The sequence below is a fragment of the Anser cygnoides genome, chromosome 2 (genome assembly GCF_040182565.1).
Source record: "Anser cygnoides isolate HZ-2024a breed goose chromosome 2, Taihu_goose_T2T_genome, whole genome shotgun sequence".
NCBI lineage: Eukaryota > Metazoa > Chordata > Aves > Anseriformes > Anatidae > Anser > Anser cygnoides.
The window spans coordinates 114011806-114026866 of NC_089874.1; the positions used below are offsets into that span (position 1 = coordinate 114011806).

The following is a 15061-nucleotide window of genomic DNA, read 5'->3' on the forward strand; positions in this document are numbered from 1 at the left end:
ACAGAAGCATAATAGTCTGTAATTTCAAGGCATTTTCCTCCCCAAATACAAAAACCAGCATATGCTGCAATTAAAGCAAATTGCAGTCTGAGGTCAGCGAGAAACCTGCGTTGCTTTTCCTGACGGTGCACAGCCATCTTAGCGTTAGCAGACTCCTGCAAAACGACCGCAGCGTTGTCGACCTACTGTACACACGGATTCAAAGCAGCCCGCGGTCCCGAGTGGAATACAGCTTCAGTTACTGCCTCCCACGGGTGCCGGAGCAGCCGAGAGCATCTCCAATGTGAGCACCGTGCGTGGAGAGCTGCAGTTTGTAATTAAAGTTTCCTTACTTGGCCAGCATTTAGCATTAATGTTTGGCAGCTGCAAGCCTGTAGGCTTTTTTCCCCCTCCTTGTGGATGTCAGAGCAATTAAGGGGGTAAGGCGTGTGACAAGAATCTGAACAAATGGTGTTATAGAAGAGCGAGGCTAGATGCTGAGCTGCAGCAGGTCTGCAGGGCACTGCCGGCTGCAGAACTGAGTTAAATGCACAAATGCGACACCCGGGAGCCCGACGTGTGCTCTGCGGGCCAGGATTGCTCCTCTGGTAAAGTGCTTTTGAGGCCTGCATGAATTCTGCTTCACTAAACATTGCAGGCTTTATTCGAAGGTGCAAGACGGATAAAATGTGTGGCCCTGCTTGGATTTTACTCTGACATGAGTGCGGTTTGCACTCGAGCCTATGAGAGAGGCAGTTTCCTCCTTTTTTTATGGAGCCCAGGGTTATTATCACTTACATTGACTTTATGGGCTTATAATTTTCCTGAGCTGAATTAGTCCTGACTTGCAGAGCATTTTGAACTACAAGTCCTTGTTTTCCAGGAAAAGCAGAGCTTCCTCTTTGAAGATAGCTCTGGGGAAGAAGTGCTTTTGCTTTGGTCTTTTTTTTTTTTTTTTTGCACTGAAGTTCCTAGCTTTAAAGGATACGCACTTCTCTGTAGCATTTCTAAAAGTAATACCCACAAACAGCCTGATAAGGAACAAATCTGAAAAGGCAGCCTATTTTTTGTTTCCAGCACAAACCCCGCCACTTCCATTAATTGCATTCATTGTATTCAAATTCTGGTATATCCCAGAGAAATTATTTCACTTTATGTTGTCCTTGTAGGAGAGCCTACAATCTCTGACACAATATAAACAATAAGAGGTAGAAGAATTCATGCTGGAGGAGGCAGGGGGAGGGAAAAAACATCATGTCATGGTTAACAGATGTCTTCCTGGCTGATACTGCTAAAACAGGAATTCTTGCAGATTCTTAAATCTCTCCAGAATAGGAACTTCCACCAGCTACCAGGCAGAGCAGTAACTTCTTTGCTAGCATTTCACGTCAACCAGTGTGCAGCCAGCATCTTCACTGTCTCCCTGCATTCCTGCAAGCAGAAACAAACAGGAGGAGAAAACTCCCTCTGCAGCATGCGTGAGGACGACCCCCACAGCTCTGGGTTTTGTTGGTGACACAAAAACACAAGAGTGTGTTCAGCTGGCTGCTATCTGCTGCCAGAACTTGCAGAAAGGGAAGAAAAGCCTCGATCAGTAGCATCTTGACTTTGAGTGACCCTTGTGTAATAACATCCCTGCAATATCCATCTATCCATGCCCAAGGGATACCCTTGGAAATTGGTTTTTGGTCCTTAACGACAGTTTCAGTGTATTGCTTTAATTATATCAAAACAAACTGACATCTATACGCTGCTAATAAAAAAGCATGTTGCAGAGGACTGAAGGGCTCTTACAGCAGGCTGACCATCAGCCTGCATTTGCCAAGTACAGCACTCGTGTCAAGCACAGCCAAGCTGCATTATTAAATATTAGTCTTCCAATGTGATTTTAAAATTAGAACTGCTTGCTGCTCCATCCGTTCAGTCTAACAAAAGCCCTGCATGATGATATAGCACATTTGCTTTCTCGCTCCCCCCTTACTGTCTTTCACAAGGAGCACCAAGGTCAGAAGTACTCCACTACAGCAAGCGTCCTTTGATGTCGTCACTGTAGTCTTTGAGCTGCTTCCGTAGTTGGAAATTAAGAAGCATCTCCAGATTGCTTTTTTATCAGCTGCTGGCCTCGTACCCAAAAGTCTCAGGGAGCAGAGGATCACAGCGGTGGTATATATTCATATTTAAAGCCAGTGCTGTGTGGATTTGATGCTATATTTGGCTGAGGCTCCAATAAATATGTATTTTGAAGCAATGACACGCTGTATTAATTGAGAATGCTTTCAGTGTGTTAACTGTGTAAAATAAACTGGCATCATTCCACGTACCGTAATTCAAAGGGGCAGCTTAGAGATGATTTGCTTTGTGAAATGCTAAGTATTTCCGTCTATGTTCCTTGAATGTCAGTACCTTTCTAACAATGAGACATCTTTTAGTTGTCCTTTTTCTTTTTTAAAAAGTTGTTATAATACAGAAATCACTCCCATTTTCCATCACTGTTTCAAGCCTCTGCTCCAGCAGGATTTCCCATATATGTGCACCTGAAGCCATCGCTATATACGTTAGGTTACTGACAGCTTATAGCCACGTAGCTAATCATGTGTGGTATGCATTAAAGCAGTGCACAGTCGTTGACTTCTTCGCATCTGTTATGTGGTTGAGACCTTACCATCGTGCTGCTGAAGGTCTCTTAAACCTATCGTGTCTGCACTCCATGAAGCAGATTGATCAGAGGTCTGCAGTAAAGTCAGCTGAAGAGAACCTATCGCGTAACTTCCATTTTATTCACCTATTCTATTCTGATTTTACCCTTCTTAGAGGGAGATGGAGGCATCCAAGGCTAGGTCATCTTTTGCTGGTAACGTGCCAAAGTAGGGTTTATTTTCAACAATATTTCATCTTGCCAGTCTTTCCAACCATTCCAGGCATCCTGCCTCCTCCTGTATTTATGAAACTATATATACAGCTTTCCTATGAGAAAGCAGCTGCCTGAAAACGCGTGTGAATAACACACGAGCTAACCTCCAAGTTCAAAACTGCCAGCCATGCAAAAAGCGCGCAGAGCACAGGCTTCAGCCCGAGCATTCATCACGTTGGCCAGGCATCTGTCAGCTACCATATATCAAAGCTTTCATTTGTCTTGTGCAACCTCCATCGCCAAACTAAAATATACATTTACAGATCTGTATACAGAGAACACGGACAGAGCTCGCAAAGGAGCATTTCTGAGTACTGCAGTGAAATGTGTTTTGTGCAAATAAGCTGTGAGAAACAAGACAGACGGGTCTGGATGACAGAAGTTACAAACACTGGAGATTAGAGTGTTAGAGCGATGGTTGGGTACTTCCCAGTGCCTTGCTCGTGCTGACAGCCCTGGAAGTGCAAAATGCCTGCCTTCTGGGGAATAACGTTGTATATATTTAAGCATATTTGGATGGGAAAACGCCGTGCTCCTTTTAGGGGATTATTTAAAACACTATCCTAAAACTTGGAGCATTGGTGTTGACCAGTGCAGGCAACACCAGACCTATTCCAGACAGACAAAACTCTGCTTACAGTGATGCCTTTTCCTTGACCCAGCGAGTTTGTTTCTAACTCACAGACAGCCCAAGAGAAATAAAATGGCCTAAAGCAGAGGAAGAGTAAGCGCTGAGCAGAAGAGAAGGTGGCAAACGATGACTCGGGGTCAGAGCACTCCCATTTCAGCAGTAAGATCCCAGCTGGTCCTTGTGGGTCACTGGGGCACCCCGGCCGTGCTTTTGGCCTTGTACATGCGCTGAGGTTTCCACCAGCCCATTCTCTTTCCTTCTCCATGGGAAAGGGAGCAGCAGAGGGTCGGTGCTGAGCCGCTCGTGGGGTGCAGGAGGGCAGCTCCAGCAGGAAAGGATGGATGGACAGAGGATGCTTGGGCACGTGGGATTTCTCCTTAGCTTCACAGGTACGCAGCACGGCAGCAAGAGGGCTGCCCCTCTGGTGAGCAGAGCCCCAAATACAGTTATCCTACAGGCACCAGCTGAGAAGGGAGCATCCTGCTGTGCAGGGGTAAGTCAGGATTCTGCAGCAGCTACCAAAAAAAAACAAAACAACCAGGGGAAAAAAGACAAGAAGTTGCACAATTCCTTTTCTTGAGAATAAGGGCAGTTAGTTGAGCTCTCCAGCATGGCACTGACAAGACGAGACAGCTGCCTTAGAGCCAGTGTGTTCAAACATGCTGCTGTTATCCTGTTACATGAATCAAAAACAGCACACACTAGCTTTCATCTGGATTTCATTATTGTGATTTATATCGTAGAGACTGTTGTCTAGCAGGAAGCAGCAGTATTCGGAGTTGGAGGGGGGGAGATCCTTATCACCAGGACAAAATTGACAAATCTTTGCGTTTAAAAATAGCTGTACCTCATTACCATTTTCTGTTTTAAGCCATCTGCTTATTCTCAAGACTCTGAATGCTTTGCTTTAAATAAATTAAAAAAAAAAAAAAAAAAAGGAACATCTTCTAAAAAGATTTTAGCTGAGTACTGGCAGATCTCCTCGGCTTAGCCGGCGGAGTCCCAGGTAAAACCAAAGACCCCTGCAGAGCAGCACGTAAGGCACCCAGGAGGCTGCTGCAGGAGCCCAGGGCTCACCCGACCACTCTGGAGCCACTCGGGCACGTTCGTGCTGGAGGTGAAAACAACCCAACCCTGCCGTGGTGCGTTATCAACGTGCAGCCCTTCAGCTGACTGCGGAGGATGCTCGGGCCCTCCCTCTACCACAGGCTTTCTGCTCCGAAGTGGTTTCTGTCCTGCACACTTGAGTCATGTTTTTTTTGTGTTCTCCTCTGTGCAAGGGGAAATGATTACCTGGAAGGAGCCGAGTGCAAGTCTGCCAAAAAAAAAAAAAAGCCATGATGGCTTTGTGGGAGATAATTAAGATAAAACTAAGGAGCTCTGTGGTAACAGAGAGCAAACAACGGGCAGTTAAGTTTGCAATGAGGCATGAAATAAGGTATAGTGTAGCTTTGCATGGTAGCACCAAGCCTGCTCTTTCTAGGATTGCCCAAGACAACCAAAAAATGCTGATAGTAACTGAAACCATCTTTGGATTTAATAGTGGGTAACCTTTGTGTGCTCAGCATCTCTTGACTCTGTAAATAAGTGAGGCATGGACCAATGTTTTTGTATTTTGAGTAGCAAGTAGCACTGGTCTAAAGTATGCTACGTGGCTTTTTTCAGTAGTCCTCTTACAGCAGTACGAGAGAGGATCCTTTGTAATACCACAAAGAACTCCCAGCATATACGTGTAAGTGTCAGAAGCACCCGTCTTGCTGATGATCCTCTGGCAAAAAAAAAACACAACTCAAACCCCCAAAACCAAGGAGTAGGCAAGCAGGAACCAAAATCCCAGGGAAAGGAATGAGAGGAGAAAGAGAGAAATTGGTAAGATTTTTGTTCAGCTTTTGAGGTCTGAGCCCTGCAGGCCGCAAGCAGAGCCTCCCGCAAGCGACTTTCTGAGACACCCAGGCAAAGACTTCCGTGTACATTCAGCCAAATCCTCCCTTCCTTCCACCTCCAGCAAGACTGAAAACAGGCAGACCCACACATTCGGCTGAAGCCTTTCCCTTCTGCTCCAGGTAGGGTGAGGTTTCTCCTGCCTGTTTTTTCCTCTCTTCTCTTTATTCAGGCGTGATAGCAATCTGCCTGCTTCAGCGTCAAGACAGTATGTGAATTTTTAACCTGAGCAGTGCCTTGGTGTCTTCCCAGACTTGTGCTGTAGCCGATCCGTACGCGTGCAGGGCACCAAGGGTCACTGAAGAAGGTTGACGTGGCCTTCTCCTTTCTGATGTTTTCTTATAACTGGCAGCTCTCCTTAATAGGACAGAGTTTTGTAATAAATCATCCCCTTTATTGAGCAAAATTTGGACTGGCGCTTGACATGTAACTGTGTCAGAGGGGGCTTGCAAGCATTTATACTTAACAGCAGGCAACTGTTGGGCTTGACGTGCCCAGCAGAATTACCTGCCAGGATGTCACGGGGAGCAGTTTATCTGGACAAATGATGCTTTTCACACTGCAAGGCAGACAGCAGAGTAGCCCTCATTTTAAAATGTGTATATGACTGTAACGACTCCCTGTGGCTAGTTGTTTTTTTCCTCTTCATATCAGCATGTTTACCTCAGATACTGTTGTGTGCTATTCAGGCAAGAAGCACGCTCTGCTTTCATTTAAATTCTTGCAAATATCCTTTATTTCAGTACAACCGCTCTTAAACAAAGTGCAGGAAAAGTTAGTTGCCTTTTGCTCCTCTTCGTGCTCATTTCTGATCCAGCCAAGAACATGATCAGATAACAAGAGTTGTCCAGTTGCTCTTTGGAGCCATTACACTATCCTCCCCAGCCCTTCCACGTTTTATTATTGAAAAATTTTGGCTCCATCTTCTACAAAGGCATAACGTGACAAGTGTTTTGTATGTTTCTTTCCTTCTCTCGTCTAGAGTCAACAGCCCTTTGCTCTGATATAGTTTAACCATAAACAGAAATTAGAAGGGAATAATGATTTTACTGGGAGGAGAATGCAGGATATATAATCCATATGGGTTGCACCCACCTGCTGTGTGCTGGGATTTGGAAATCTAGGAAGGGGATGCAGTACACAGAGGTGAATGCACTGCCTGTGCTTGAAGCTGGCCAGGATTCTGATGTCCAGGGACCAGGTTGTCCCCTGGTTGCCCAAGCCAGGGCTCTTCTCTGCTTCTGTCCAAGGGGCACAACAGCCAGAGCCAGGAAGAGAACTGGCACATCCTTCAAATGAGGGTTTAGCTCTTGGTTCAGCTGATAGTTTTTGGCCAGGTGAGTGGTGACAGAGGATTTTGGCAAAGTGCTTCACGAATGAAGACTGAAGGAATGGGAGAAGTGCTGCACACCCGTAGCTGCTGGTGGTGGTGGCATTGCAGGACTGGCCAGGAGGGCCCTGTGCTATCCAGGGAAATTCTTCAGGTTGTGACAAAAAGGAATAGGAATCTCAGTGTAAAGTAAACAAACTGTGCACTTCTGATGTGGTCCTAACCCAGTACTTCTGTCCGGTTAATATGTACGTTATGACAGCATTACTGTCTTGCATTCTACTGATTTACCCACGATTTAGGCTAATTACCTGTTCTATCACAAATGTATAGCACAGTAGTCAAGAATTTGTATCAGCAGATCCTTTGAGGAGTCTGTTTGAGACTGGCAATATGTTTCAGAACCACACACAAAATCTGGTCATCACATTATTGTGATGACTTGTTTTGGCATAACAAGGATTGTCAGCTAGGTTTTATCCACCCACATTGGGCTTAAACTCATTTGCAGCAATATTTGGAAGTAATGAGGTATGTGTTGTTTGGGGTTTGTGCTCAGCACTCATCTCAGATTTCAGGTCACTCGTTCTGACGGAGCGGTCACGAACAAATTGTTACCTTAATTCAGACTTATTTTTCCCCTCTCTGAAATCATTAGGCATTTGTTTGGTATTCCTTGCTTTCAGGGACCGAGTGATCTTGTTTGTTACACACTAAAAGAATGATTTTCTCTTGACCGTGTGTTACAGACCACAGTCATAGACTATGTGAAGCCATCAGATCTTAAGAAGGACATGAATGAGACCTTTAAGGAGAAGTTCCCTCACATCAAGTTAACCCTCAGTAAAATAAGAAGGTACGTTGCAAAGCTTGGTATGGCTGCCACGTGATACAGCTGTCTCACATCTCAGGGCCATCACTGTTGTACATGAAGAGACTCACAGCACTGACTGATCTTCCAGGAGCAGCGACCTGCAGAGGTGCAGAATAAGTCAGACGGTTGCTTTGATTAGCGGGCTGAGTGAACAAGATCGGTGAACGTACAAACGTGTACCACTGAGGTGTCAAACTCAGCATCTGAGAGGATGAGGATATGAGCTGGGCTTGCACTATACTATCAGATCCAGAAAAATAACATAAAAAAAGGACTCTTGAGTATATGGCACTTAGTTTAAAAAGAGCCTGAGGAAGGAGAAATGTTGATTTTTGTGCCTTGTCCAGAGAGCATGGCCAGAAGCAAAACAAGCGATCAGTTTCACAGCAAAGTTTTAGTATTTCATCACAGTTTCCAGTGTAGTAGGCTAGACATACTGCTTCACTGAAGTAATGATGATTTCATTTGACTGAGGCGGCCAGGATACTGATTCTCGTTGCTCTGTAACTAGAGAACTCTGCGGTACGTAGCAAGGTTGGGTTTGACCAACCATAACCAACTGCAAAGCTGCATATAGATCACAAGCACTCAAATCTGTTGTTACTAAATAATTTGTATGCAGCTTAAGAGTTCTGATGAAATATTTTTACTAAAAGAGTCAAAGCTTTACAATTACTTCTATGCTTTGATACAACTGCCTATAGGGGAGGGGCAAGAAGGGGAAGGATGGATGAAGTCAAACCATGCAGTGCAATGTGTCCCCAAAATAGAGCATAAAGACACCTGCCCAGTAAATTACATTTTTCCTTTTCCTTTCCATTTGACTAAACAGGAATCTCTTAAATAATGACTCTTATGGTAAAATGGGAAATGCTTTAACACGCAGTTCACAGCATACTTATCTGGTCTCTTTATTCAGCTTGAAGAGAGAAATGCGCAAGCTTGCTCAAGAGGAATGTGGTTTTGAAGAGCCCACGGTAGCCATGGCCTTTGTCTACTTTGAGAAGCTCGCTCTCAAGGGGAAGCTGAACAAGCAGAATAGAAAGCTTTGTGCTGGAGCCTGTGTTCTTTTAGCAGCCAAAATTGGCAGTGACCTCAGAAAACACGAAGTCAAACATCTTATAGATGTAGGTATCCATACGTTTCCAGTGTTCCTTCTACATTAAGTGCCAGTGTGTGTTATACACAAGCCTGCTTATCAGTGGTCATGCTCTCCTGTAGGTTGCCAGCTCTACAGCTAGCTAAATACATTCCTTTATTTTACATTTGTGTGGAAGTGGGAGAGATCAGTGTCACAACAGAGGACTAAGAAACTTGTTTGACGTGATTGAAGACCCTGCTCTCAGATATTGTGAGGTCTGAGATATATCTGACCACCATTCTGTCAATACAAGTCAAAAGTTAACCTACAGGAAATTCATTTTGCTTTTAATTGTATTTTTAAGAGTGTCAGTAAAGACTCTCCTTTGAGAGATAAATGTAGATACTAACTCGAGAAGGCATCTGATTGACTACCTCTTTGTATTTTTTTCATCAAGTTAAAAATTTGGGCAAGGGGATGTGGCTTCCATTAGACACTTCACCCCAATGTGTTTTTTGTAGAGGAAGGCGTTTGGTCTCTAGCCACTCCATATGAAAGAGTTAAGATACAGAGGGGTGTGTTGTTCCATAGTCTATTTGCAAGAACTGGGATACCAATCTGATTCAATGCTACAGAAAATCAGTGAGGTAGCTGAGTACAACCAACCTCAGTTCGAGAGGCATGGGACTTGGCTGGGGGCAGAACGGGACTCGCAGCCTTCTGCCACAGCCACAGAACTTGTCTGACAGTCAGTTTGTTAGAATGACCTTCAAATAACGAGATAAAAATAAACTGAGTGGGAGTGGGAAGATCTGGCCTCATGCTATCGTGAAAGATTGGTCCACCCTTAAGTCGCATTGAGCTTTTCATTAGATCCAGCGGGCAGAGATGCAGCAAGCCAGGGAGGTCATAAGAAGTTGGGGGGGACAAGTGGGTGGTATTGAGAATATCCCTGAACAGCTGGCTGCCTTCTAGCTTCCAAATCCAGTGAAAACAGCAGAACAGATGGGAGGTTTAGTACGTTACAGCAGAAAGTCAGCTATGGAACCATCTCGTCTCCCTTGAGGACAGTACTTTTTAATATACACTCTACTTACAGTTGTTGCAGGTGACACCTTTTGCCTCTGAGGTATTACAATCAAATATACGTAATTGTAGCATAAATAATTGCCCTAACAGGGCCTTATAACACAGCCTAATGCTGAAAAGAAAATCCTTGATTTCAAGCAGAGCAGGAGTTTTGTAGGCAGGTACAAGGTTGCATGTATTCCATCACACAAGTGACTGCGTGAAGCTAGGTGTTCCTCTTCCTGCTTCAGTAATCACTATGATCATTAGAAGATGTATCTGCTAGAGATGGAATGAGTGGAATGACAAACATGCCAAAAATAGCATGTCTGGCTGGACTTTGTAAACAACTTCCCCGGTAAAAAATGGATGCATCTGATTCATCCCCGTAGTTTATCACCTGCTGATTAGTAAGGGAAGGGGGAATACGAAGCAACATGACACTGTATGGTCATAAGCTGCTGCCCAGCACATTTAGGTCAGTTAAAAGCAAAAAGTCTTGCTGAACAACAGCAACGCATGCTTATTTAAATGTTTTTAATAATGTCATTTGTAAGAAGGCACTAGCAAGTCAAATCCTCATTCACAAAGTCTTTTTTTTCCGGGTTGTTGCAGAAACTGGAAGAGAAGTTTCGGCTGAACAGGCGAGAACTGATCGCCTTCGAATTCCCAGTGCTGGTGGCCTTGGAGTTTGCTCTTCACCTTCCTGAGCACGAAGTGATGCCACACTACAGACGCTTGATCCAGAGCTCCTAGCACTGGCTGCCCTCCTGGGAAGGGGCTCTGGACTGTTCCCACTTGGCTCTCTTGAGCTGCAGTTACTACTGGAAATGCAAAATCAGACTCCTAACACTTCACTCTCTCCCTTTCCAAACCAGTTTTTCCAGCGACTGATAGGAAACGCTGCGTTGACGTAAGATTCTCAGCTTTGACAAATTTATGTATCGTTACTTTCTCAGAGCAGGTAAAGACTGAGATGTTGGTACATGGTTAACGTGCTGAAACTGGGTGGCAACTGACCCTGCCTGCAGGGACTACAGACATAAAAGTTACCTGTCATCGGTCATACAGAAATACGAAGGGCGTCCTTCATTACCACCCCTCTCTCAATCACACAAACCCTGAAAGCCCACGTGAGTGCATTCTCATAGTGCTTTTTCTACAGACCTGCTGCAACTTACAAAAGGACTCCCTAACGTTGTGAAAAAGCTTTTAAAAGAGGATATCTTCACTGTGTCAAAAAGAATGTGCCAATCTATTTTTGTATCAGCAATTGAAAGTGCACTTTTTCCTGTGGGGTGTTTGTGTGTGTATCCATGTGTGTGTGCGTGCGTGCCACTGACCTGATCTCGGTCCAGGTGGTTGGCTTAGCGGTGTCAGCGTGTATCAGTTACTGATGGCGAAGATCAAGGTGACCTTACGTGTTTACTTCTTGAAAAACGTAACTACTGGAAAAGTGGTAAATGGGAACATTTTTGGACACTTGTTTTTTTGTTTTTGTTTGGGTTTTTTTTGTTTTGTTTTAATTCTCTGATCTTTCCAACATTTTACCTTTGAAAGGATTACACTACTATTACAAGAGAAGGATCAGCAACCGACCATAAGTTTTCAGTCGTGTTTGTGATAAAGATGAAAGCATTAGTATGAGATTTCCATGTCATGTTTTTTAAAAATATCTTGTGTTAAGCCACATGCATATTTTTAACCTTCGCACTTTTCCCACTGTGGAGATGGTTAGACTTGCACTCTGTAGTGTTGTATTTCTGTGCTCTATGTTAGAGTGCGTAATAAGCACATTTATTGTGCTGTATCTTAAAACAGTGTTTTATTAAAAAAAAAAAAAAAGTAGGGCTCAGCTGTATAACAGGTGTCTTAAGGCTCCAACAGCAGGGGCATCAGCTGTTCAAGTTTTGGTTTTAAACTAGAATTGACTGTGCAAAACTTAAAACCAGTGCCCATTTAAGTTAAAGGTCCAGTTCCTTTAGACATTTCAATACTGGAGTTTTACAGGAAAACCTCTTGCAGCTTCCGTGGCTCTGACTGGACACCCAGAAAGCCGGAGAGCTTCATCCGAGCTCCCCGATGCTACGTGCACACTATGCTAGCGCCATGCTTACGGACGTTGCTCAATCGTTGTTACGCGGTGGGATTACACCCGTGTCCAACCTTCTCGTGCAGATTCACTTAGTAACAAGCCTTGCCCTCAACATGCCCCGCACGGATCCAGTAAAGTCAGATACTTACATTTATGGTATTCAAATAAAAAAATCTCAACCACGAGATTTTAGCTGAAGCCTTACCTCTCTAAGTTCGGGAGTGCTTGCTCAGAGTACGGAAAGGGCTTGTGAGCAGAACGTAGAGAAGTGGGACATACCAGAGGATGTAAACACACTAATGCTTACTTTCTTTCGCTTTTGCTTTAACCGGTTTTATTATTTCCTTCGGTTAGGCCAGGAAACATCCAGTTTCTTTACCAGCTTTGACTCCTTTAAATTCTAGTATGAAAAATGCCTGCGTGTGAATACTCTATAGGATCTGGAAAGGTTGTATGAAACGTGTCAGGACAAACGGGAATTCGCTTGATGCTGTTGCTCTCCCTCCATTTTAAGGGGGAGGGCCGCTGGGCTGGCTTACAGTTATTGCTAATACTTGCCTAGTTACTGATCAGATACATTCCAACAGGATTGGGGGGGAGGTGGGCAAAGAGAAAAGTGTGCACTTCCCGCCCCGGTGCAACTCCCCAGGCCGCTGCAATCCCCGTGTGGCTCCTGCTCCCTGCTGCCTCCCGTCCCCAGGCAGCCACGGAGGAGAAGGGCCCAGAGCCTGCAGAGTGCTCAGCGCCTACAGCTGCGCCCTGGTCTGATTCAGCCCCGGGCAGTGGTGTAGCAGGCTGGTCTACAAAGCAAAACTGTCAGCGGCTCTGCTAAGAGGCCCTTCCACCCCTGGCTGCATCCCTCCCCACCAAAATCATGTGTATACGTTCGAGATTTGCTTCTGATGGCAGAGGTCTGTTCCTAAGAGCGACCACTCGAAACTAAGTGGAAGCTTTACCTTTCTGTAAAGGCTTCTGCATTTTGCTTTTGAGTCTTGATTTTTTTATTATTATTTTTTTTATGTTGCTTTATAGTATTGCAGGGAAAAAAACAAATTGTGATTGCAAGATACAGACTAAAGAATGACAGTCTTACAGTAGTCTTTATAGACGCTATTGAATCATGCTGTCACCTCTTTTGTCTTCTGTGCTGCTACCCAACTCTAAGCTACAGTTTACACAGATTTCTGGGAGGAAATCTGCTTGCTGGAGACTTTCTGCTTTTTGGTTTCATCGTTTTGGGGGGCGGGAAAGGGTTTGGGAGTGCTGTTCAGTTACAGTTTGAATGTGGAATAAACACTTAAGATGGTGATGATGTTGCACTGTTCACTTAGGGAACGTATATAAAGCCATACGATGCTAGATCTCAAAGCACAAAGCTTGGTCAGTACAATTATGGTTAGGACAACGGGCAGCATTTGCCCCCCTTTTCTCCCCAACCCTTGGAAAATTCAGGCTGAAGTGACAGAAGAAATCTGTACCAAACAAAAAAAAAAACGTTGATTGTTTGCCTTTGTCTTACATGGTAATGAGTGTTGATTTACAGATGATTTTAGGTTCAACTTTAAATAGTGTGGGAAATGATCCATTCCATATCACTTGTTCTGTTTTGAAATTATATACCATACACTCTACCATGCAGAGTTTTTTCCTTTTTCTAAAAAAAAAAATAAAAAATAAAAGTTTTAAAAAAAAATTGAAAGGAACACTCTTTTCCACCAGTGACAGTAAGTAAAATTATTCAGCTCTCTCTCACCTGTACGTGTCAAGTGGTTTTGGTTTTGTCTTCCCCTGGGACATCCAGCTGCTTAGTGATAAGCCAGCGGCACGACTGCCCAAGGGCCCTGGGCATCTCCTGACATTCATCTTTCTGCACACGCCCCACTTCCAGGGTCTTTCCTCCAGCCCAGATCATCTTCTTCCAAGGCCACTTGTTTTTGTTTTTTGGTTTTTTTTTGGTTGGTTGGGTTTTCTGGGGGGGAGGGAAGGGAGGGAAGGTTGCTGGTTTTGTTTTTTTGGAGGTGCCAGCTCCTCCTGAAGCCATAAGCCTGGTTTGCCCAGCCCAAATGGCTGTGTGCAGGAGCACGAGGCACAAGCAGGCTCCCAAGCATTGCTTCCATCTCATGACCCTAATTAGAGAAGTTGGGGCATGCCACTTATGTTTAGGCCAGGTGTTACTAAAACGCGCGGCCAGCCCCATACCAGTCGTAGCCCAGGTAGCAGGCTGCCAGAATTGCAATTTTGAGCACTGAACCCCATTATCTGCCACCGGTTTATTCAAGCTGTCTTTCCACCACCTTTGAACCCCCTAAATCTAGCACCTAGCTAGGCCTCATTAGGCCAGGAGGCCTCGCCAGACAGCACCTACTTATTGTGCTTTTTCATTCCACGTCCACTTTAATAAAGAGATTTCAAACGTTTGGCTTCCCACCCCCTACCCATCACTGTGCTCCCTAGAGCCCCGTATTTGTAAATGGGCATTTTGATAGGAACGGCAGCTGGCTTTATGTGGGCCCCAGAACATGCAAATATACAGAAGAAAGCTTTGATAGTCAGCCTCCAGAACAACCACAAACAGGCAGTGGCTTCTTTGGGATAGCCCATAGTGTGTTTCAATGAAATATCTTTATCTAATTGCTTCAGCCACGCAGCACGGAGCCCACGGGCTAGCTCTTCCCTGGAAGCAGTGAGTAGTTTGTTAGGAGAAGATAACACCTTCCCACAACGTTAACGGATTTTGGCACCCGGCTCCACGTTAAAAACACAGAAACAATGTTTAAAAAAAAAAAAAGTAAAAAATGCAAAAGTTGTTCAGAGAAGTGAGAGACTTGAGCAATCACAGCAGCAGTGCCAACGTCACTGCTTGAGACTGAAAGCTGTCCCAGGTTGCGCCTTTGGGGAAGGGGGAGGGAGAGTGGGAGGAGGACCTGAACTGAATTTGTTCATCTGGCTGACATTTTAAACTCCGTAGTAAAGGGGAAAGAAGTGAAGGGGAGAGAGAAACTTGAGATGCGTCCTTTCAATGACGTTTGCACATGACGAGAACCTTGAACCTTGCTCCGACTGCACAGTGAGTTCCCACAGCCAGAGACTCAGTGCCTCAGCCTACAGGCCTTCTGGTCTGGGTGAGCTCAAAAAGCCTCTTTCCATTCTC

The 15061-nt window shown here is 44.7% G+C and overlaps 1 protein-coding gene across 2 annotated transcripts in view; it reads left to right on the plus strand.

The window, feature by feature from the left end:
* CABLES1 (Cdk5 and Abl enzyme substrate 1) overlaps positions 1-11061 on the plus strand; it is a 66186-nt gene extending 55125 nt beyond the window's left edge. For both annotated transcript variants that reach the window (XM_066992858.1, XM_066992859.1), the window contains 3 exons: positions 7542-7648; positions 8586-8793; positions 10431-11061. In XM_066992858.1, the coding sequence (XP_066848959.1) occupies positions 7542-7648; positions 8586-8793; positions 10431-10571 (456 nt within the window). In that variant the 3' untranslated portion in view covers positions 10572-11061. The remainder of the gene's footprint in view (positions 1-7541; positions 7649-8585; positions 8794-10430) is intronic.
* The last annotated feature ends 4000 nt before the right edge of the window (positions 11062-15061 follow it).